The 25679-nt window shown below is 40.9% G+C and overlaps 1 protein-coding gene across 1 annotated transcript in view; it reads left to right on the top strand.

Annotated features, from left to right (window-relative positions):
- Nucleotides 1-23968, top strand: part of gabbr2 (gamma-aminobutyric acid (GABA) B receptor, 2) — a 176769-nt gene extending 152801 nt beyond the window's left edge. The window contains exons 14-19 of the mRNA XM_031729443.2: nucleotides 9075-9185; nucleotides 11305-11529; nucleotides 11737-11919; nucleotides 12299-12428; nucleotides 17273-17390; nucleotides 20183-23968. Coding sequence (XP_031585303.1) covers nucleotides 9075-9185; nucleotides 11305-11529; nucleotides 11737-11919; nucleotides 12299-12428; nucleotides 17273-17390; nucleotides 20183-20348 — 933 coding nt within the window. The 3' untranslated portion in view covers nucleotides 20349-23968. The remainder of the gene's footprint in view (nucleotides 1-9074; nucleotides 9186-11304; nucleotides 11530-11736; nucleotides 11920-12298; nucleotides 12429-17272; nucleotides 17391-20182) is intronic.
- Nucleotides 23969-25679: the final 1711 nt, after the last annotated feature.

Below are 25679 nucleotides of genomic sequence, written 5' to 3'. Positions count from 1 at the left end.
ATGGTGTTCACATATACTGTGAAGGACGGCTGAGACCCACAACTTGGAGTGCCAGCGGCATGTTGCTGCCCTGCCACCATGCCCCCTCTGCATGTAGGTCAGCCTCTCTGGGCCACCCCTTCCCTCCCTCAGCTATCTCCCTCAGCTCCTTCCTGCCCTTCCCTGATGGCTTATTTTTTTCTATACTTCTGCTCATTTCTCACTCTCACACTGAGAATGTGCTGTCCTGTTTTCAGTAAGAGAGACCACAGTTTACTTTTGCTTTCACTCATGAGGTGTAGGGAAAGATTGTGTTTTGGGTTAAAATGTGCCCCTCAAAACAATAACCCTACGTACTAATGAATGATGCAGTGCATATAAATGTGATACCAACAGTCCTGTTTGACATATTGGGAAAAACACCCATCTCTGTCACCGCTGATGACTTTACCTCCACCTCTGCTGAACTCCTCTGGGGGTACCACAAGGCTCAATTCTTGGACCTCTCCTTTTCTCTTTATACCTACTCCCATTTGGTGCTATTTTCCAAAAAGATGATATTTCCTTTCACTGTTATTCAGATAACTTAGATAAAGTTTTATTTTCCACTGTAGAACAGTGTAGCTGTAGCACACTGTAGCACCAACAAGTATCCCCCTGCATCAACATTTCCTCTCTGGCCCCATATGACAAAATCCTTATCACCAATTTACATTAGGTATAAAATGGATCCTACTCTAAAGCTCAATACTCGTATAAACACATTGGGAAAATTATTGCTTTATCCAGTTGAGGCTGGTGTCAAAAATCAACCCTTATCCATCCAAATGCAACCTTGAAACTCTAATACATTCTTTTATGTCTCGTCTCTTTTGCTGCAATGTGCTTTTTATAGGAATGAGCCAGTCCTCCACTGCTCACCTACAGCTTGTGCAAAATACCCATGCTTGATTTTTATCTGGTGAAAGTGAGCAAAAGCGCATCACTCCAGTTTTAGCTTCCCTTTACTGGCTTCCAGTTTGTTTACATATCTCTAAATGATCGTGTCTCATTTTATCTGTCCGAACTGCTGGACCTATGTGTCCCATCTTGTTCTTCCTAAGCTCAGCAGACTAGATGCTTTTACTGCTTCCAATGATGCAATGCAAACTCAAAGAGATTTCACAGTGGCAGCTCCAAAACTGTTGAATGATTTGCCACTGTCATTCAGGCAGTCTCCTTCACTAGCTAGTTTTAAATCTTGCTTAAATACAGACTTTCACTCCCTGGCCTTTGACCCAGTGTGAGATGCTGACTGTGATTTTAAGTTACTCCTTTATTGTTTAACGTCTACAGCTCTTTGTGGCTCTTTATTTTTTTTACCCTCTGGCCTTTTATGTTTGGTGTTATTGTTCAGCACTTTGGTCAGCCCTGTTTTTGTTTTAAAAAGTGCTTCATAAATAAAATGGTATGGTACAGCATGATAAGGACCTAGCCTCAGGATCTCAAAACTGAAGCTCAGGCAAGTTGCTTAAAACTGCATTTATACTGATGGCCAGCAGTAGGCATCCCCTCTGGTTACAAAGAGTGAACCAGAAAATGGTCACACTGCTTAGCTGATGTGACCTCAGTACACACTGTGATAATTATGTCATGTTCTTCTTTGGATGTTTATGTTACCATAGTGTCACAGCTGTAAACAAGGTTAACTTTCAAAAGTGAAGATTCTCTGTGGAGAAAAAAGTGTTTCCAGCTCCTAGCCAGAGAGCAAAAGTCAGAGTACAACTCAAGTATAAGTTAGGCCTAAAGTTATCAGCCTTGGCTCAGGAGATAGAGCAGCTCCTCAATCAGGCAGAAGGGCAGGGGTTCAATCCCTGCCTCCTCATGTCCATGCATTGAAGTGCCCCTGGGCAAGAGACTGAGGCCCCGATGCATCTATCAGGGGGCGAATTTGTGATCGTTAGAATTTGCCTGATTCATAGAATAAGAAAGAAAATCTATGTGAACAGATGAATGTGTCTTATAGTAAATCAGTACTCATACAGAGTAAAATGCACAATGTAAGAATCAGTCCATTTACCACCGATTTCTGTCTTTTAGACCCTGACAGATGACTTTTGTGCGTCATCCCATGTTTGTCATCTGACGCTCAAGTGATGAGCCACATCAAGTGACACAGTCAGGTGCTTTGCTGCCACAGAACAGCAAAGTGCCTGATAACCTCAGGATACGTGTGGAAATGTCTTTTATTAGTCTCATCACCTCTGTGGAGAGGTGAGATGAGATTCAGAATTACAAGCTTTCAGCATCACTCTATTTATGGCAGTATGACAAATGTCTTTGTTGTTGCTTGTTTGTTTGTTTTTGCAAAACACCGCATCGAAAAGCAGTCAAATAAAAAATATGCAATTCAGCATTAGCAATACCCTGCATTAAAAAACACATACGATGCCCCCTGCTATTGTTTTAAATAAAAATGTTCTAAACTAATTAGGTTAGTACTTAATAACCCCACCAGTGGTGTGTTAAATCATTATTTTCACATCATATAATAGTATTAACAATCTGGCTTTCTACTCTTTTTTTGAATATAGTGTAGATATGTGTATCTATTTAAAAATGTACGAAAAAAATGACATTTGGTGTATTTTTACACATACACTTAAATTTGGAAGGAAATGTAAGTATTACATTATACAAGAAAGAAAATGGCACATTTTAATGTGTTAAAGGCTAAAAAAGTTTTAAAAGTCAAGTCCAACAGTTTTGATGATAGCTTTGTTTCTTGTTGCCAGTGTTACTGCAGTATCAGATCACAGTGCACAGTGTGAAAAGATTTCTTTTTGGCTGCAGGTAAAATATAGAAAGTATAAGAATTTGATTGCCTAGAATCCAATAGTAACTACAGTTGCAGGCAGCCAACTGTTCCATTTAAGACATATAATAAAACTTGAAAAAGTGGGTTGGATAATGCCGGATGAATTCCAAGATGCTGTGTTTAAAGTCCTCCACTCAAAACTTGTGTTTTGGTTACTGATGCGTCTGATGAATGTTCAGATGTTAACTAAAAGTGATTTTTCTTATGAAAGTGCCAGTGACCAGTTTGGAAGTCCTGATCTTACGGTAGACTTACAAAAGTATTGTGTGAAATGTTGTATTGGGAATAGGCTTCCAGTGATGTGGCAGAAATCATCATTTATTCATGCAAAGGTTGACATCTGGCTTATGCATGGATCTGTAGTTGTTTCTGTTGTAGGATCTAGAAATAAAAGTTCCTAAATGGTCTCTCTCTTTTTGGCATGAACTGGTGTCATCTTCCATGTCCGACTAGCTGAGCTAATTACCAACTATGCACTGCTCCTTTCTGCTTGTCTAAAGGCCTTTACTGCTGTTCAAAATTTCTTAGGGGGTTCATGAAAACGGTCCTGGCTCTTTCTCAAATGAGTTCCTACAAATTACTCTGGCGCCAGGATGTCTTTTATCTTCTCATCTTTTTGCCTTCTGGAGTTTTTGATGTGGTTTTTTTTCCACCTGCCACTCTTCCAATTTCTCATCCTCCTTTTTTTCATGTCTTTTTCATTCATTCCTTTAAGCACCTACATCCTTTTCACTTATTATCAGTATGCTAAATACTTGCAGTTGATTTTTACACTTTCCTCAGTATGAAATAAACTATATTGCAGTATACATAGAACTTCCTGGGTCTCTCCAAAAGCCATTTTAAAGCTATAATTGCAACAAAAAAAATCTATGTTTTCATGTCTGAAAACAGTGTATGGCACACAGGATAATGTGTTTGTCTGACATCTCTATCCATCAGACAGCACTGTATCAGTGTTTCTCTCTCTGTCCCTGTGCCCAGGCAAACAGTTGGCTGGGCCGATTCCCTTGGCATCGAAAAGCCGTAATGCCACCCGCTGACGTTCAACACATTACCAATCACAAATCACAAAATCCAAGCAGTTCTATTATTACGAGAGGTACATCATATAATATTGCTTGATATTTTCAGATAAAGTTCAAATTTTCTAGTGTTATGTATGTGCAATATGTATATATATTTAATCTCTGCAGTAATCACAACAAAGTAATGTTAAAAAGGGATAAAAAAAAATGGCCACTGTAGACAGCTATCTTTTCAGCAAATCCCATTTCCAGTGCTTTTCATGTCTTTTTTTCATCACAGTCATTTTCGTCTCTTTTGCCCAATGTTACACTGACACAGACTGTTGCAGTCTAAAACTCCAGCCAAGAGATCTATATTAACTTTGTCCTCATCTCTCCCTCATTCTTTCACAATGGTGAAAATCTCCTGCGTTTTAATGGCTGGTATGAGGGATGGAGTTCTGTTCAGTTTTTACCTAATAGCTCATCTCTACACACATGCACAGCGCACACAAACAGTCAGAATGTGCACAAGCTGGCACCCACAGTGACATATGTTTCACACTGACACACCTCTGTGTGAAGTAGCTGCAGGTGACAATGAGTGAGCTCTCCATCCCCCCCTCACATGCTGGTCTATCTATTCTTGCTGTCCAGTGGGCCAGAGGGCGTGATACAGTCAGATCGAGATCCATATCTTAGAACAAGCCCCAGTAACTCTAGTTTTGGAGTCAGGGGAAAACAGAAAGGCAGGATTCTCCACGCGGCTGTAGTTTTTGTCTGAGCTCTTTTCATCTTTTAAACGACTTCAAAGGAACATGACAGCATTTAATGAGGGTTTAGTGAACAAGTGAAATTTTCCAAACACATCATTCAGTTTAGGTTTTTGAAACCTTCCTTTCAGGCAGCTCTGTCTTTAATTAATTCAGTTCAGTATAATAATCGACTTGGGGTGGGGGGAAAAAAATAGACTTCTTTTTGAGATAGATAATTCATCACAATGAACATATTCATGACTAGTTTTATTTTTGTACAAAGGCTCATCGTTGTTGCGTGGTAACAGGAAACTTCAGTCACTTGCTGAACAGAATCCCGTTCATAAGCTTAGTTACAGAAGCTGGAAGACGAAATGGCCAACAATAGGAATTTCTAATTTTAGTTTTGTGCTTTCAAGTCTGGTTTTTGCCACTTGTGCCAGTGTAGTAAGTGCGGCTACGACAATAAACAATAAATGTTCATCCTTGTGCAAAACCTGACATATGTATCAGCTAGTTGGAATCCTAATCTTTATCTCCACCTTTTCATAGCTCTTTCTGATATCCTCAAGTTTTCCTTATACAACTTCTTTTTTCCCTTTGAGAAAACAGGATCAGCATCATTTACTTCTCGATCTGTTCGTCCCCTTGATTACTCCACTTATTTCACATTCAGTCTTTCCATCCATACTTCGTGCTCCGGTCGTCTCTCCGTCGCACCCTTCGTTTCTTCTCCCCTCTTCTATCACTCCCTCAGTCGCTTCATCTAGATCCATCTCTCCATAGACAATCTGCCACCACTGTGCCCGCTGCAGCCCTCCCAGAGTGATCCCGTTAGAAGGCTAATGCTCTGAAAAATGACAGCGAACCGGCACTTTTACCGCCATCACCACCGCCTGCCGCCAACAGCCCTGTTGCCTGGCAACTCCCCAGACAGCTTTTCTCCAAAAGGCGAGAGCTCCTGTCTGCTCTGCTGCGATAGAGAGCCAAGCCTAATAAGCATTATATCTCATTTTGTCTTATCATTTAGTTGTTAGTGACACAAGTTTGCTCGGAGCTGCGACTATGCAAAGAGCGCCGATGCAGAATGCGTCTCTCGTAGTGAATGAATAAAATGATTTGCAAGAAGTGTGACTTCCAGAAGCATTGTTGTTGGAATAAGAGGCTGCTCAGCCAAAAACACAAATATACAAAAATGACAAAGATGCCGACGATGGAGTAAAGCTGTTCAGTAGAAAAGCTCTCAAGAGGTCTGAGCGCACTGACAACATAGATCAAACAAAACAACACGAATCAAAGGTTCATAATGAATATCTGACATTTAGGTTCATTTTTGCCTATTCAAGCTCGTCTCTGAATCCTTTAGATCCTTTACACTGAGCACAGGTGTATTGGTCGATAAATTAAAGCAAAAATCAGGAAACTAAGATGCTTGCACTTTGTCGCATCTGTGCGTATTTAAATGTTGCCGCAAACAGCAACTTCATCACTGAAGCAGAATACAAGAGATTCATAGAACATATGCCAAGAGGCATTAATGGAGATGCTACATAATTCAGCTGCTGATTTGTACAAGTATAATAACACCATAAATTCCGAGGAGTTAGACAGCAAACCCTGTGAAATTACATCATACATCGCCTGTTATGTCGTGTTATCGAATTAAAATAATGTCTTAATCGATCTTAACAACTTGTCAGCGGTCTTTTCTAAAACAGAATGTAACATCGCTGACTTTATCTGCTGGTGAAAGTAATCAGCATTTGTCTTTCAGCCATGGGCGTCCGTTAGATAAATGTCTCAAGGCTTAGTCTTTACAGGCTGTTTACTGCTTGTGGATATTTGACATCAGAAGAACAAGGAGAAGGAGTGAAAAGTTAGATCAAAGGAGACTGATTGTTAGTTTTTTCACAGGCTTCATCAGATAATTTAAAACGTATTTTGCTGCTCTTCTTCTCCTGTTAGTAAAGCCCCGGTAATTTTAGGATTTTGTTTCATTATAGGTCTGACAGTACATAATTACAAAAATCAGTTATAAAATTGCTGAAAATGCTTCAAAAATGTTGTCTTCTGTAAAAAACAAAATTAAAAAAAGTAAAAAAAAAATGTATTTCACTTAAGCATAATTTGTGTGTGTATACATTAGAGAAAAATACTGCCCTTCTCTGCGATGTAGTCAGCAGGTTGCAGATTGCTTGTTTTCATTGTTTAAAAACCGCATTACTTCCCGTGACCAGAGATGAAACCAGTAACCTGCTACTGCCCTGCGACTTGGCGAAAACCAGGACATCTCATGCATAAGGGATGCACATATATTCTCATGCTCAAAGCATTACTAAGCTAAAAATAAAATGAAAGTAGAAGCTCCCTGTAGCTGCACGATGAAAATCTTAGGATTCCTTTTCTGTTCTGTGTCAACTAATTGTGTTTCCATGTAGAAAAAAAGAAGAAAAAAAAGCCTTTCTGTGCGTCATCTCCTGTCCCACTTTCCCGGGTTTCTACCTCTGATGGCTTTTAAAGCAGAAACCCCGTTCCATCAGTCCTTCACCTAAAGCTAACAAGAATCCAAAACTCAAGTCCCAGAATATTCTCAGACGTGAGCGACATGAACCACGCCGCTGCCACGGAAACTCTCAGAAGGGGTTACGAGAGTGCTTTGACAAAGTGTGTGAACTCCCTGCCACCGAAGCAATCCTCAGTCTTAAGGATGTTTCTGCTTTGCGACATCAGAAGTTTTGAAGATTGTGGAGAAGTTGTTGTGGGGGGAGGGAAGGGTTCTGTCTGGTATTTTTTTTATTATTTCTTTATTTTTTGCAAACCGTCTGCGATGTTTAACTAACAGCATATGTAATCCTGTGCAGAGCTGAACATTTGAAACAGAAAGAGCAGTGAAGAGAAGCTGAGTAGGGAACACTGTGGAAGTTGTATTTCTACGATAGAGGCATGGGAATAAAAGCTAGGAAACTGTACTATGATATAACTCGCCAAGGATACCCAGAAATGATGTGTTATGGGCCCATTTTCTTTTCTTTTCTTTCTTTCGGGTGAGTCAGGGCACCTCTTTAATCACCAATTTCCCATTTTAAGTCATCATCCTATAGAGAACCACTAATATAAATCCATCAAGGTCATGAAGAGAAGCCTGAATAGCTGTAATCTCCATTAATGTGAGCTGAATGGAGAATATTCATGTCAGAATGACAAGTGCACAAGGTATTTTGGGGTGTGTATGTGTAGGTGTGCATTTATGAATGGTTGAGAGCATTCACATGAGCTTAATAAAAAGTACAGTGTCATAGATATGAGGATGGAAACGAGGCAATCTTTTCAGTGTATTTCTTCTCCTTTTATTTACTCTTCTTTTTTTGTTTCCCAGGAATTTCAATTATAGACTGCGTTTCGTGAAAAATGTTATTGGGTTTGCTTATACACACATACGGTCACACACCATCTGCTGAGACATTAGACATGTCTTATTGTGAATACTAAACATGCACACACCTGGAGAGCATCATGGCATTATGCCCGGCCTCGCCCCAGGTGTCTCACAGTTGATATATTAGAGTGGCCTCAGATGAGTCCATGCAGGCCAAGCTAATGCTCTTATTAAAGGCTTTTCAAAGGTAGAGAGAGGGAAGAAGGGAAAGGGGAGGTGACGCGTTTTAGCGTATTAATATCCACCACAGGTGCTAATTTGCTCTGCAAGTCACTGGTGTCATGAGCTGTGGCGAAAGACAAGTGGAAGCGAAGGGAAAGCTGGAAGGAACGGAGAGGCGACGGCAGGATTAAGAGATAGCGTGACGGAGACTGAGTGAGAAACAAGAAAGAAAGGAGGAGGTGTAAATCACATTAATGAATAAGCTTCATTAGTTGTGCCCATTAGCATCCTGAGCACAGATTAATTTAACTTTAGCTGACTTTGGAGAGGCCCAGTGGCCGTGATGGGGAAACAGTTTGATTTCACACCTGGATAGCTGATCACAGACACCCCGAATTTGCAGGAGCACTGGATAGTCTGTATTTCCTTTGTGAAATAACCCGCAAAGAAAACTAATGTGAGAACAGCCGAAAGGCTCACTGAGGGCTTTCTTTATTTAGAGCTCATTTGGAGTGTTTCTCTGTTGGTTTTATCATTTCTTCCAGTGACAGTGTTTGTCAGTGCAATAGCAAAGTGGGTGGCACTCGCTTTGCCGTCACAGTTAAATGTTGTCTTTCAACATGTCGGGTTAATGTTTTGAAGGAACCAAAACAGCAATCTTTTCCTACTCATAACCAGGCGGTTTGGACACTAAACTAACCGAACAGCCAGGAAATGCAAAAGAAAACCTACCTAACTTGAGCGGTGCTAGTGTGAATCTTTGTAACACCTGCATCTTCTGGATGAACAGCAGTATTTCAAACTCTGGGATGAGAATGGTACTTTTGTGGGTGCTGTACTCAGTTTTTTTTCTTGTCTATTTGTTGTTTTGTCAACAGGCCGACCCCCAAGGCCGAGACATTGCCATCCGACCCTTCTTGGAGCACTGTGAGAACACCCACATGACCATTTGGCTGGGCATCGTCTATGCCTACAAGGGGCTACTAATGGTGAGAAAACAGGATTTCATCAAATGTAACAATAGATCTGGAGACGTGTCTGCTGATGTGGCTTGGAATTTCCTTAAGTGTTTTGCAGTCTGTCTCTAGTGTATACTCTATATTAACACCCTAAATTTGAGTAAGGAGACAGTCTATTAAACACACCTTTAATCAGGAAAAACAAAGCAAAGTGCAGAAGGAACAAGAGTCCCTCTTCCATTTTGGACAAATATGCAACAGATGTTTGGGACAAAGACACAATTTTTGTAATTTTGCTTTCTCTACGCCACCACACTGGATTGTTACTCAAACAATTAACGTGTGATTGAAAGCACACAGTATGCAATATATCAAGCTACTTGTTTCATTTGCACTTGTATGAGTTTATGGTTTGACTGCCTCTTTTTCTAACTGCTACTGATTTAACACTTACAGACATTAAAGTAAATTTCTGTTTGTTTTTTTTGTTTTTGTTTTTTGGATCAGCGATATTGAGTTACTGTAGACTAAATGGTTTTCCTCGGTGATTTCATTTGAAAAATCTGTCTTACTTTAAGCTCATCAGCAGAGCGCAGCTAACACTCCATGTGTAGTTATTGTCACTGCTAGATAATATGTGCTTTAAAATCTCCATGAAGAAGGAGAAACTGTATAATGCCTGCCACAAAAAGAGTGAGACTGAGGATAGACCATTAAAGATAAGTGTACTGCACATGTCCAGCTATACAAACACACAGTCAAACATTCATTCCAAACGGAAAAACAAGAGCCAAAAAAAAAGGCTTAACGAAAAAGCTAACCTTTAAAACAAACCACAGATTCTGCTGATCTAATTCAGCTGTTCCAAAGTTTAAGAAAACCTCTGTGGTCACCTCTAGTTTTAAAGTAAGAGCATGGAACAGTTAAAAGACCCTGATCGAATAATCGAAGAGGCCAACTGCTGGAATAAGGTCTCAGCAGGTCTGGCTTATAGCAAGGAGCCTGGCTATGAAGGGCTTTATATGCTATTAATAACATTTTAGAGGGAATTTCCCCGGAAGTCAGTGAAGGGCAGTAAGGATAGGAGTGATGTGTGAGGGCTGAATAGTTTTTTTTAGCAGCCTAGCTGCTGCATTTTGGACCAGTTAAAAATGGGCTAGGGCTTGCTGACAGACACATGTGAAAAGTGAGTGAGTTGCAATAATCAAGACTGGAGAAAATGAAAGCATGTACTAAATATTCAGCATTATTAGGTGTTAGTAAAAGCTAGATTCTGGTGATGTATGACTCATCTTAAGCAGACTGAAAGAGTAGCCTGGCTAAAAATACTACCTAAAAGTTTCCAAATAGGAAAGATGGAAGAAATGAGAAGATGGTAGAGGAATAAGCCAAGAGACTTTCATGTAAAATAATAAGACACGAACAAAGAAGTTTAGCGGTACAGAAAGTTAAAGTGATGTAATTGACAGGAGCCGTCAACTATGCGAGGCAGCGAGAGGTACAGCGCAACACCAAACCCTTTATGGCTTGAGTCATCCCTGCTTTTACACGCATGCAAACTCACATATGGACACATACAAGCACATTGCAGCCGTACCTGACATCCACATGCTCACACACCTCAGGTGCACTAAGCCTCGATGACTGCTCTATTAATTCTTCTGCTTGTCATTCCACAAACTCTGATTTAGACTTTGAATAAGCAGGCAGGCCATCTTACACAGCTCACTGTGAATTATTCAGTAGTCTGCTGCTGCTGCAACAAACAATTCACTCGCACATAAAATTTTCCAGACGTGAAACTAACTGCTGTCTCTTTAGATTACATCTCAGCCCTTTACCACGTCATCATATAAAGAAGTTTATTTTTGTCTGCTTTCAGCTAAGTGAAATTAAACGTCTTCACAAGCCCCACTCCATTAGTGTTTAGCATGAACTATCAGAAATAAATTAAGAATGGATAATTCTTCTGAAAGACTCAAGACAGAAATTTAAATAAGCAGGAGGAAAATGAGAGCTGCTTAAATATCACTGACGGAGAAAGACAAGTCCAGACTTTCTATAACTAAAGTTTTTCATTTGTTCTGAGATCTTTGTGTGATCTTCTCTTAAACATGACTCATATTCTTCCTTTTCTCTTCTCTTACAGCTGTTTGGGTGCTTTCTGGCATGGGAGACCAGGAACGTGAGCATTCCCGCTCTGAACGATAGCAAATATATCGGAATGAGCGTGTACAACGTCGGCATCATGTGCATCATTGGCGCCGCGGTGTCTTTTCTGACCAGGGACCAGCCCAATGTCCAGTTCTGCATTGTAGCGCTGGTGATCATCTTTTGTAGCACCATCACGCTCTGTCTAGTCTTCGTTCCCAAGGTCAGTTTTTATAGGACAGAGAGGGTGTGTGTGTGTGTGTGTGTGTGAGCGTGGCTGAAAGACTCTGCAAGCTTTTAATTATCACTCAGCTAAGTCCTGAAAGCTGAAAACGCAGCGTAAACAGTTATGTGTTGATTTTTTTGGCACTCCTGCAATTTTAGAGTGCGAGAGTGCAGCTGTGACTAATGCCCATAACTCCACTTTCAGCTAATTACGATGAGAACAAACCCAGACGCAGCCACCCAGAACCGCAGATTAAAGTTCACCCAGAATCAGAAGAAAGAAGACTCCAAGACCTCCACCTCCGTCACCAGCGTCAACCAAGCCAACACTTCTCGACTGGACGGTCTCCAGACTGATAACCACCGCCTCCGTATGAGGATAACAGAGGTCAGCCAGTTACAGCTTCTTTGTTTTCATCTTTTAACCATTCATCACCTTTCAGACAGGACAGCGATGCAGTGGGCACAAAGAGTAAATGTTCTGTTACACTGACACAGAGTGCCATTTAAAAAAGATTTCTTTGAAGATTTCTTCATCATTTTGGCGAAGTAGCATTTGCAGCAGTCAGTCACACCCAGACAAACCTTAATTTAGGTTCATTTTTGGCTGATAACCTCACATTGTGTAAGCTAGGCTGTCTGTGGATAATTAATGAAACCTTGATGTGAAACAATAGTTAAGTGATGGGGTGAGAATGTACTTACTTTAAGTGATCAACTGTAATACTCAATGAACTAACAGAAGATCTGTTTTTCTGGATAAAAAGTTGGACAAAGAGCTGGAGGAAGTGACCATGCAGCTGCAGGACACGCCGGAGAAAACGCCCTACATTAAACAGAACCATTATTCGGATGCCAATAACATTCTCAGCATACGCAACTTTACAGATGGCAAAGGTGAGATACTCGCTGCATGCTTTCATTTAGCCCTGGTCAACAACTGCCATACTGTTTTTATCGCTCTGTTTTTATATCTGTCTGACAGCATTTAAGGCACATAGGAAATATTCCATATTAGTGAAATATTATTTCATCTACAGAACCATCTGTAGCAGGGGTGTCAAACCTAAAGCCAAGCAGCCAGAATCGTCCCTGATCCAGCCCACTGGACTTTTTGGGAAAGTGTGAATGGGGGCATGTGTTTCTTTTTTGGTTTTTTTTTTTAATTTTACAGCTTCTCCTACCAACAATGACCTTGCACACAGCCATTCATACTACAGTAATGAGCTTTTGCTACTATTAACTGTAGAAATATTTGTTTGTTTTTTACTATGTGTGCACAGTAAAATGAACGAATAAATAAATGAATAAATAGGGCGTTTTATAAGAATTTACAAAAAATCTCTGCTTTATGATTACAGGACCGTTTGAGCAATGAGTTACCAAAATGTTTTCTCTAATTTTACACTTTTGTTTTTACATTTTAAGTCCAAAGAGTCATGCCGATAGATTTCTTTGATTTACTACAGCAGCGTTTTTTTATCATGTAGAAAAACGGAGGTGCGCTGAGATGAAAGTGCACCACTTTTTCATATATTGAGAAATCTCAGAGATTGAATGTGCAGTTAAACGACTTTTCAATGACAGAAAGTGGAGTTTGAGCGGTCCGGCCTATTTAGGATCAACGTAGGCTCTATGCAACCGATGATGTGAAATGAGTTTGACATCCCTGATCTGTAAGTTACTTTACGTGGCCATGCCTCTTTACACAGCGGTGCCACTATAGTGCATGAACTAGTTAGTTATTAAAACAATGAACATTAATCATGAAGCAGGAAATAAGCTATAGAGATCAAAACTGCTTTTGTCTTTTTTCTGTTGTCATTTCACTTTAATATCATAATTCGTATGTTGTGATCGTGCACTGTGCTGGTATGTCATCATATTGTGGTCCTGTCGATGCTTGCTTTGGATCCGTTTTGTTCTGTTTCACGTTACTGAGTGTAATTTACATTTCAGTGGTTTGTATCACAATTTCAGGACTATCATAAAATCCTGAACTGGCTTCAGTTTCAAAGTAATCCTCACATACGTTATCTAATACTAATTCTTTGCCACCGTTACGGTGCATTTCCATATTGAGTGGTTTTAGTAAAGGATTTTAATTCTGCTTTCAGAGCAGCTGGATGAAGGAATATCTTTCTTTTTTTCCCATTGCTGGAGCACCTGTCAGCAGGAGGGACACAGGAGCATCTGTGACGTCTGTAATGAGTCATGAGATTAGCTACAGCACCTCAGTACACGTATGCTCCACTGCTGTTTGTCAAATTTAGCACATATTGTAGTCGCACGTCATTCTCGCCTCACTTTCAAACCCTGGTGTACACTTGGTTTTATACCTAATTATTTCTTGTTTGGGGCGTAGTTTAGTGTCTGTGAAACAAAGTCGAGAACCAGATAAGGGTAAAGAAAAGTTTGGGAGCAGGTGAGGTGAGTCATCAGCGGGCGAGACTAGTTTATGGAAACACGAAGAGCAAATCCTAATTTGCTGAAATATAAAGATGCATGTCCTATCAGTCTTTTCCAGCAGAGAGAGCTTCTGGCGTTTTACCCTCCAAACTTCTGCCTCTGCTGTTTAAACCGATGCATGTATGGCAGACATTATGAAGTCTGCTGCCTCAAATTGAATCAGCGAATCGTTACAGCCCAGCAGCGTCGCTTTGCATTAGGCACCATTTTAAGAGTCGCAGAGTGACGCTGATGTACAGCAGCCGGATCCAGCGTGTCTGCTGCACACGCCAGCACAAAGCTGCTCTCAGGGGTGTCTAATGGATCTGTCTGAGCTCGGGAAGGTAAAAGAGCACAACAGCTGCGCTCATTCTGCCAATTGGGAGCAGAGCGTGTTGGAATTGTTTGAGAAGTTCCTCATCTGTGAAAGTTCATAGTTACGCAGTGAACTGATGGCTGTTAATGAGCACATTCACACAGAAATGTGTGTAATGCTTCTTTTTGTGTGTTTTAGCGTATTCTCTGCCCCCTGCCTTTTGCGTTTGTGCTAAAATAAGTGTACACCCTCCTGTCTGAAACCAAATATAGTTTGGCTTTAAAATTACTTTAGGTTATTTATTGATATTATATGACGGTGCCGAGGATACAAGGATAGATTTGATATAGATATGTGATTGTGGCTGTTGAATATGGAGCTGTTAGGCAGGAGAAAAAGAAGATCACAGAGGAGATTCATGGATGTATTTAAGGAGGATGTTATGGATGGCTTTGGCTATAGCAATTTTATTTATGTAGCACATTTCTTTGAAAACAGCAAACTACAACAAAACAAAGAAAATCAACATTTATTAAGTGTCAGCCTGGGTCAAAAAAAGTTTTGATTCTGTTTTTGAAAGTGTGCAGAGATGTAGCTTGTTTCAAAGATGGGGTGAGATGGAGGCAAATGGCCTGCTGCGGTGATCCCTAAAGGGAGCACTAGTGGTGGCAGAGATGAAGCAGGTGGAGACCTGGACAAGGATCTCTATGGTGGAAATGGGGTGGAGGTGGGTCACACACATGAGAGCCTGAGAGGCAGAATGATAGAAGAGCACTGAGACTGAACAACAGCCAGGACAGAGGCTGATTGGTTCACAGAAAGTTGCCCGAAAAATGATTGGGCCAGTGTGATGATGACAGTTAAGTTTGACAGTGATGTAAGGAATAGAGTAGCAGCTTGAACACCCAGGAATTAAGGCAGATGAGTGAATACAGTGTGAATCTTCCTTACTGAGCTTATTTTAGCATGCCTGGTTTCAAAGGTCAAATCAATGGATCCCACACCGTAGTTCAATTCATTAAAAATGCCTCATTTTACCTGTTGTTTTACACTTGCTGAGAAAAAAAATCTGTCGAAAGTGGAGGCAGCAGCTGGCAGCTGACATCAGGTTCAGTGTAATGAAGTAAAATTCAGATTGTGTGGGCTCATAAAACTGAGTCTATTTTAAGACACAGCCTTTTCTAGTGCTTCCTTGCTTATATCGTCAAAGGAGCCCAATAAATTAGATATGTCAAAGAAGATGTAGGTTATTAGCAATGATTTATTTAAAACCTTTCAAAAATTAAAAGATGATCAAAGTATATATGAAAAAATAGTTTTCTCTAAATGAGAAAATATTTTTATGTTTGGGCTACAACGTATCAGCTGCTGGGTTGCTGAGATTCTCTCTTATGGAGACAATAAGAAAGAGCGAGCGCGCATAAGGTGCTGCTCACAAATGTCAGCCTGACACACATTCTGGCAATAAAATCACAGGTCGTTAAGCTTCCTTTAAAGATCACCGGCACATAAACTTTTCCCAGCTTCATTCTACTTATGCTTGACGGTCATCATCATCATCACCACCACTGGCTTCTAACTGTAGTCATCAGTATTCATAAGAGAGCTGGTCTAAATGTATTGGGGGCTGTGAATGAGTGGCTGTTATAAGGGGAGAATGCTGTGTCAACAGCGATTACGCTCACTCACAAAGGGTGAGACGCGACAATCCACCTCTCCCTCGCTCTAGCTGTCTTCATGAATATGTAGAAGCACATGGCGATGCTGAAGAACACCAGGAGATGACAGTTAAGGTGCGGTTTTCTGACAGGTTGACAGCCATGGCCTGATTTTAGCCTGATAAGTTAAATGCTATTATGTATAGATTAACAGCACTGAAAGAAAGACAAAATCTTTTATTCTTTACAGTGTTTTTGTTTTGTTTTTTTATTTGTGGAGCATTTGCTCATTTTCAGGCTTAAATGCCATTAAATTATTTTTTCATTGAAACATTTTGTTGCCCTATGATAGGACGGTACGCAAGAAGTACTTGCCTGCTTTTCCACTCACAAGATCAATATATTCCCGTTTGAATCATTTCTGCCCAGATTTAAACCATTAGATATAGATTTTCTTTCTCTTCCAGTCCCGTTTAAGAAAGAAGACGGCTCATGTGGTGCTGCTTAATGCAGCTGGAGTGTTTTTCTCCCTGTTGTAAAGAGATAGCCTTAGATTACTGGCACTCACGAACAGTAATGTTTTGGTGGCTGTGTGTTTGGTGGTGGAGCACTTAAGCCTCAGTCCTCAGGGCCAGCGGTTTGAATCCTGGCATCTTCAGCTGGTGACTCAGTGCACTTGTTCTGTTGTGATATCATCCAGTCCCCACTTCTGAAATGAATCTGGTCCAAGTGTTAGTGTCCACTTTCAAAGTTTGAGCAAAACAGGTTTGTTTTTTGCATCTCTGTCCAAAACATAGTCTGACTTGTATAATTTGTCTAGCATGCAGATAGTTGAGCGAGACATTTTTGACTAGTAACAGTTGGGCAAATTAAATGTTGTTATTATTATTATTATTGTATATTTTTATTTTATTATTATTTGCAGCCAGAGGCCATTTTCACATGCTCCTTTTGAACTAATCTTTAATGCTAGTCTGCACATCATGCAAAAGCGGTCTCTTCATCCTGAATGTTGATGTCAACACACTTGGTTTAACTTCTTAGTGTGAATGCACCATATGCAGTGAGCATGCACATCTTAGCTGACATGATCCTTCACAGACTAACTTTGCTAGGTGTGTGTTGACATACCACACAGCTGATTTATTTACATTTGTTGCTATTTTTTGCACGGTTGGAAAGCCCAGTGTCAGGACTGAAGGGCAATGTCGTATTTGAAATCCTGGTCATTTTCAACTTACAGCAACTGAGTGACAAAATATGACAGTCCGGGTGACAGCCTGCAGTTTTCTTTATTGTCTACACATGTTTTCATGCAGATGGAGAGAAGTCGATACTGAAGAACCACCTAGAGCAGAAACCACAGGCGCAGTGGGGCTCCATGGATCCTTCCAGAATAAACAGAGGTCCTCTCGAGGATATCAACTCACCAGAACAGTGAGATCTCCCATTTCCTTAGCCCCTCTACCCCTGTGTCTCTCCCCCTTTTTCCCTCTGTCTTGTCAGTTTTCTCATCAGACGACACGTCACATGTAGCACAACCACCAGCAGCTCTCAGGCGGTTGCTCTGGCAACAGAGCCTTGTGAAAGCATGGACTGGCCCTCTACTTTTCTCTCCCACGCAACGCACATACCATCAACCACCAACATGCATATCACCTCACAGAGTGCGAGTGTATTCTCCAAGTACGCTGAACGTCCTGCAGCTTACTTACAGCCGGAGACACAAAAAACACACATGTACATTTTGCATGCACATACATGCAGGTAATTGATTTGTTTTCTCAACATGTAAAGGAAGATGAACTCTCAAAACATTCAAATGCAGATAAGCATTCACTTATTATTCATAAGGCAGCAAAGCTGAGGGATGTCAGCTTCATCAATGGGGAGGGGGGGACACTTCATGCATCATTGAGAAGTTTCCCTCCCACACACGTTTAAACAGAACCAGGAGAAGAATGCAGGATGTTAAGGGATGGATGGATGAAGAAAGCGGAGACAAGAGGCGAGGAGGATACAATGCAGAGGAGAGGGCAGTTACACAGAGAAGATGTTTAAAGAGAAAAAATATGTTTAGATAGGAAAGAAAGGCAGAGATAAGAAGGAGGGGAGAAAGAAGAAGGTAGAGACTCGCAGAGGCTTATGTAACCACTGATTTACAGCTCGCATTGGAAGCAGCTCTGAAAATAGACAGGGAGGAGAACAGAAGTAAAGGAACACTTGGAGCTGTTCCCATGCCACATGAATGTTTGATCACATGGAGGGAAGAGAGATGAAGGGAGAGAAAGAGAAGAGAAAGAAGAGACAAATATAAATAAGTTACAAAAGAGTTATGAATAGAGAGAGATCGAGCTGTATAAATATTTTGTGGCATGAAAAATGCAGGCGTGTGTTATTGTGAAGTGTAGCACCCGTGTCCTATATGATATTCCAAAAAATATCCTGAAATTCCTTCATGAGCTGTTGTGTTTCCATCACATAAAGTAGAACGGGTCAGAATAACTGAATAGGCCTGAGGACCATTAATATTTAAGTTTTCCTAATTAAGACATTTTACTACGTTTAATGCAGAACAAGCTTGAATCTCATTAGCCCCTCTTAATTTTTTACATAACCAAATGCCGGTTATGTAACTTTCTTGAAAATGGCTGGCAGTGGCAATGGCTCTGGCGAGGTAGGGTGCAAACTGTCACACCAGGCGGAAGCATGAAATGTTCTTTTTCGTCAGACGATCCCAGAAGCTACGGTGGAAGGAGGAACGGTGGATTAGGGGCTTAGTAAGGAGAAGAAGCTGGAGAGGAGGATGCTAAAGAATACACAGAAAACAATTAAAGAAATTGCTGAAGGCTTGTGGGAAGCTGTGCAATGCCAGATGCCAGTCTTTTATGATCCATCTTTTCTGTTCGCTGTGTTCAGTTTCTCACTGTAACTTGATATGTGTGAAAGTGTGTAGTGAACATTTTAATAGTAAACCGAGCAAGACCACTGCATATGCCACTTCCAGACTGTGACAAAATTGTTGTATTGACAGCAACATCCAGCTCATATGGCTATATTGCTAAAACACAGTATTTTATTGAAGCCTTTCCAGGATCGGATCTGTCTGAAAGAGCTCCATCGCTAAAATTAATGAAAAATAAGATGCCTACTACTTAGTGAGGAATTCAATTCTGTCACTAGCTTTATGGCTAATATGTTAATTAATTTGTGGGGGAAAAAACTCCTGCGGGTGGTGCTTATGACCTGAGATGAACTGAATTTAGCTCTGCATATCCCATATGATGCTCAGATAAATCATGCAAGAGGAATCACTAAAAGCAGATGAAGTGCACTGTCCAGGGCACAGCTGCGAACGCACATTTGAACTTACAAAGACACTAATTTGCAAATGACAAATACTGACTCGGAACTCTGGCAGAGGGTCAGCAAGAGTAAAAATGGGGTAAATTTCATTATTGGAAGCAAAATGATCCAGCCCTGGTTAGATTTATACAACAAAGCGATCCAACGTGATAGACAGACACATTGGTCCTCATTTATTAATATCTGTTCTTATCCCGCGCAGAAAACGGCTTACGCAAAATTAGCATCAGATTTATGAAACGTATGTTCTCACCACTGTCAGTAAATCAGAATCATTCTGAACCAACAGACTGGTGCAATCTGCATACAATCTGAGTATCGTCTACATACTGCTACGCCCTGATATTTCTATATGTGGAAATACAGAAAAGACGAGAAATTGGTGACGACATTGCAAGACGTTGCCAGAGAGAACCCTGCACTTCTGAGGCAAGAAAGAAACAGAAAGTCTGACTAAAGGAACTGAAACAGCTGTGTACAAAGAAAAGGCACAGCTCTACAGAGAGTTTCCATGAGATTCCAAATAGCATTTCCCCAGAGACACTCACTGTGACTCATGTGGGGGAAAAAAAGCTTGGGCATCAAAGTTGACATGAAAAAAGGCAAACAGATTACAAGAAAAAGAAGGAAGCAGGTGGAGGACAAGGAGCGTGCGATCTGTCAGCCCGAAATGACAAATTCAAGTCAGTGAAAAAAAAATCCCGATTCTTCAGCATCCATGGGATATGCAAAGAAATTATATTGTAAGTAATGCAGGAAAAGAAAGAGCAGACTGCTGACGTAATCAGATGTACACTATAGCATAATACTTCAGTAAATGTGCTGTAATCGCTGACATTGTTCCTTTCCTTCTCTATCTGCAGCATACAGCGTCGACTGTCTTTGCAGCTGCCCATCCTCCATCATGCCTACTTACCTTCCATAGGAGGGGTAGATGCTAGCTGCACCAGCCCTAATGGCAGCCCTGGTTCAAGCCCAAGGCACAGACACATGCCCCCTTCCTACCGGGTAATGGTCTCTGGCCTGTGAGCTTCATTCACTCCCCCACCTGGCTCTTTGCAGAGGAGACATATGTGATTCTTTTTTTCTACAGCAAATAGACTGATATCATCAGCGTATGTGCGTATTTTGTCTCGGATCAAGGAGGACAGGGAGAGAAGGGGGGGGAGGGGGGTTCACTCTTCATACCTCTTCACCTTGGTCTTCTTGTAAACTGATATCCTCAGTCAGGATGGGGTATGAGGAGACAGAGTGAGCACTGAATGACCCTTAAAAACTCCTTTAATTAACATCCCCTTGTCCATTTGCCCCTCCCCCCTGCCTAGGCATATACACATATGCACAGTCAAACACAGATAGGCTATATACAAATACACACACATGCACAAATATAGCGACACCCCAATAGCTGTGGTGGACCAACCCTAATGATGTGTAGCCTTATCTGCTTCAGAGGGGATTATCTGTTTCTGTTCCTAATCTGTTGTACGTATGTGCTCGCAGCAACACGTGAGTTTGTCATCTAACTTGAGTATTTCACTGCTTCAGTGACTGGATAATGGTTTGGAGATGTGGAATCTGCAAAATCCGACAAAAGGAAATCATCAAATTTACTGCTCGTCCCTTTCCCAATCTTGTCCAGACATGTAAATATCATCATTTTTAACATTGATGTACTGTAAGCTTTGTATATGCTGTGAATGGACAATTAAGTTGGTTCTAAGCGTGAGGCTTATAACAGAGGCAGGTAGGCATGACAATTTCAGATGAAAAGCTTATAAAACATGGCATCCTACAAATTAGACATATGTATGAGAGATATAGATTTTTGTGTAACTGTTAATCAATTAGCTTGTGGGCAGCAAAGTAAGAAACATCAAAGTCTGAGTCACCAAATATCAAAATGCACCAGTGCCCATTTTTTGAAATTTAAGCAACTTGGTTCTTTTTTTATTTATATTTTGTTTTTTTCACTTTGCTTATCTGTACCGCTGTTTTTTGTTTTTATCAGAGATTTCACATCAGACTTTGCATAAGCCTTCATATTTTACAGTCTGCTCAATATGTCTTCAGAAAGCATGTTATACAGAATATCAGTGCTATGCCTTTTAAAAAAGTCTGAAAGGCTGCGTATGTTAGAAAATAGAACGCCATGAGAGTGTTCCACAGATGTCTTTTATGTGTGTTAATACGCCAAGAAGTGCACACACAAAGACACGCTCATATGAGAGCGCCTCATGAGATCAGGTGCTTTTCAGACATTGCTTTAGTGACGGGCCTGGTCTTATTGATCCCCACAGATTGGTCTCCGTAGACTGTTAAGATGTCCATCCGATCTAGCCCTTACAGCTAACCGGCACAGTTTAGGGCGATGGGGGAGTCAATGGCACAAAAAAAGGCACAAGACTCTGAAATGAATAAAAAGCTGCTTTGTCAGAAGAGATCAAACTCGAGAAGTGATGGTGGAAAGGATGTAGGTCTTCCGGTTCCACAGCTAGTCTGGATTAAGCGGGTTGACCTGAATTTCCATGAGTGGTGGTAAAGACAGTAAACACAAGGGAGTCTGAAGTAATAAGCCCCTACCGACTGTAGCTTACAGTTCCAAAACGGTGATGCCACCACTGCTGGACACGGTGATACAGCACAGACACAGGGCTTTCTTCACAGATAATATCGAGTGTCATGAAAACCCACTTCACGCTTAGCAACAGTGAACATACCTCAGTTGCTATGGAAATGTAACGTTCAGTGCCGCTGAACCGCATTGAGCACAACGGTCATCGACAGTTTTTTGTAAAACTTTCCTCATGCAGGAGAAAAGCAAGCAATGACTCCGGACAAACAAAGGACTTTTTTATCGAGCGTGAGAAGGTTTGTTCTCAGCATATTGTTTCACCATTGGTGTCTTGGTTTTTAGTTTTTAAGGCGTTTGTTGAGCGCTGTGCCTGTTGTCTTATATTGTAGCCTGCAGGACCCACAGTACATACACAGTGTGGTAAATGCGCTGACCCACAACATTGGCCGCACATCTGTAAAGTGTACAACGTGTCATAGATTAATTTCAATTCCATGCCTCGGTGAACGGGACAGTTTGGGAGTACTTGGCAAATACTCCACTTCAGCTGGAGTGGATCTCTCCTGCGACCGAGTTGGAGCAAGAGACAAGCAAGCAGGGATCCGCCTGCTATGGGGACATATCACGGTGACTCCCCCCTGTGAGAGCTCCTCCCCTTCCAGCCCCTGCTTAGTACAGGAGCGGGGAAAACCCTGAGCACAGATACCCAAGGAGTCACAGCTTCTCCTGCACCTTTGCCAACCAGAGAATCACGATCACTTGACAAGTGAGTGAAAGACATTGTCAGAGGGTTGGTTCTTCCTTCAGGAGATAAAACAAACCAACCGCACATTTTATATATTACATTAAATGTGATTGTGTACAATTTGCTGATACCCTGATGATGGTGTCCATGTATGGAATATTTGGTATTTGGCTTTCTCAAGACGGCATGAAATAAAATGTATAATTCACAGAGTTACCTCTGTTTTTGCAACTGTTGTAACAAATCCACTCTGTAGTTTCATCCTCTCACCTGCGATTTGGTTTTACGTGTATTTGCTCATGGATTTAGGTTCTCTTAACCTGTTTGATCAGCTCACACACGTCAATGCCAAGATTCTCAGTGGGTAAACTCGACATCATCATATCGAATATGCTACTGGTTTAGCAACAATTCACTGAGGGCAATAAAGTGAAAGTAGTAGCAAACGATCGATCCTAATAAACCACTCCTGGCATTTACCAAATTATCAAATTACTTTTTTTTTTAGTCCATTCAAAAATACCAAATGCAGATCATCAGTTGTTGTTATATATTTTGTAAGGTGCCCTGATTTTTATTCTTTTATGAACCATTTCAATTCTTTTGAACATGAATGAAAAACTGTTCAGCAGATGCAATCGTGGAAGGTCAAGGGCTCATAAATTCCTGTAATGAATAACGTCATGCTGATGGTTTGTATTTGCCACAGGTCTTTTAAGTTTGAAGATCAAAGTGACATGTACGTATATATATTATATCGTTGTATGTGTCATCATCAGGGTTTCTGGAGAACACAAAACATACATGTCCAAAAATATAGTAATATGACAAATATATTAAGTGGAACAACACAGAGGTCCATACTGTTACTGTTTTGTCGGTTTGATATGTGGTATCACATGGCATTAAGTTCAATTAAGAGTTTAAAATGATAAACAAAACCTATGTTAAATGCAACATGTTCAAGAGGGGCAATAAATTGTTTTCTTATTACAGAAAGAATAGAGAACTATATATATGTATATGTAAAGATCTTTACGTACATTTTCATTTTTACATAGGAAAATGTTTCACAAAATGCCACAAGGATACTTGGAAGTCATTTTTTTAATTTACAGTATCTGTAACTATGTTATGTACAGATGAGGTCTAGATATGAAGAAGTTGTATAAAATAAGTATCACACTTGGAACACCTGAACATTTTTGGAGCCATTAGTTGTTATGGGGGGGACTTTGGAGAAAAAAAACATTCTTCTTTTGTTGTCTGAATGTTATGGACAGCCTTTACTTTTCACATCATCATTAAATAAAGTGAGACCGAAAATCATGTATTGGTTGTTTTTATCTTTGTGCATGTCTTGGATGTGGTACAATTACAGTTTTATGGCACAATTTTGATTTAAAAGCAGATTGGTGGTGAAATCAGTTTGTGCTTTTAGAATTGCTAGAGATCCAAAATATAATGGACTCTTCACCTCAGAGTCAAACTTGTGTATTTCTCCACTTGACCGTAGTGGTATTTATTCATTTAGCTTGAAGGTATCAGCTACAGAAATGTCTGATACCACTCAGACAGCCAGCAATTTAAGGAGAACATGTGGCTAAACATGTCACTCCTGGTCTGATTGGGGAGGGGACCAGAGAAAACTACAGAGTCCAACATTGTTTTGGCAAAGTTACACACCGATTCAATATTGATTTTAGTGCCCTCCGATTGACGTAACCGGGTGTCATTACTGCCGACGTGAATTATAATTTTACTGAATTTACGTTTACCCTTAGCCAGCAGTTTTAAATTTCCCTCAATGTCGCCTGCTCTGGCCCCTGGAAGACAATTGACTATGGTTGCCGGTGTCTCTAGCTTCACATGTCTGAGAATAGAATCGCCAATTACCAGAGTTTGACCCCCGGCGGGTGTGTCGCCGAGTGGGGAAAAACGGTGAGACATAAGAACAGGTTGGTGGTGTACCTGCGGCTTCTGTTTAAGACTATGCTTCCTCTTCACCGTCACCCAGCCGTCCTCTTTCCCCTGCTGCTCGGGGTCTGCCGGGAGCCAGCTAGCGAGGCCTACGCTACCTTCGGCTGCACCGCCTATTGGGGCCTGGCTAGCTACCGGTGTATCAAGGGTGCGAAGCCGAGTCTCCAATTCAGTAATCCTACCCTCCAGAGCTGCAAATAGGCTACATTTATTACAAGTATCATTACTGCTAAAGGAGGCCGAGGAGTAACTAAACACCTGACACAATGAGCAGGAAAGTGCAGGAGGAACAGGTGAAGAGGCCATGCTGCTAGCGAGTTGGCTACAAGCTAAGCTAGCAAAACAGTAAAGACACAGTGAGTGAATACTTTGGCAATAAATTAAGGAGTGAGTACACAGAGAGTGTGCTTCGGATGAAGCACATAAAGATTATACTCTGAAAAAAGAAGGTATCTAAAAGTGTTTAATTAAATTGCTATGCAGATAATCTACTCAAACACACCACTGTGTGTTGGAACAGGAACAGGAAGTGATACCCTACCACAGAGAGAGCGAACACCAAGTGACAGCCAGTGTGTAGCCACCACAAAAGACAGGATCATCCTAAGTAGATCCTTGAGTAGCCACCTGGCCAGGAAACGATAGGTGCAAACACTGGTTGGCGACCTGTCGAGCATGTACCCCGCCTCTCAACCCATGGCAGCTGGGATAGGCCTGGAGCCTATCCACACGACCGTGAATTGGACAAGCAGAAGAAGATGGATGGATGGTTTCTTTAGTTCACTCATGACCAAGAGTGTTATTGCCAGCCAAGCTGTGGTTCTACCTATAGACAGCAAAAGTCAAATGTTGGGTAATGAATGTACCTTTCAAGTTGCTGCGATAATTACTAACAGCTATTAACCTTATGAACAGAGCTTGTTCTTCAGAATTAAATATATATTGTTATGTACATCAGACTGTGTGAACGGTGACCCATGCATCTACTGTCGTGCATTTAAAAAGTGCGCATTAATGACATTTTCAGTCAGTATTGTGTGATTTAGTAAGATGTATTTAC

This window comes from Oreochromis aureus, linkage group 22, assembly GCF_013358895.1.
Source record: "Oreochromis aureus strain Israel breed Guangdong linkage group 22, ZZ_aureus, whole genome shotgun sequence".
Lineage (NCBI taxonomy): Eukaryota > Metazoa > Chordata > Actinopteri > Cichliformes > Cichlidae > Oreochromis > Oreochromis aureus.
This window is presented reverse-complemented; position numbering and strand designations above follow the sequence as displayed.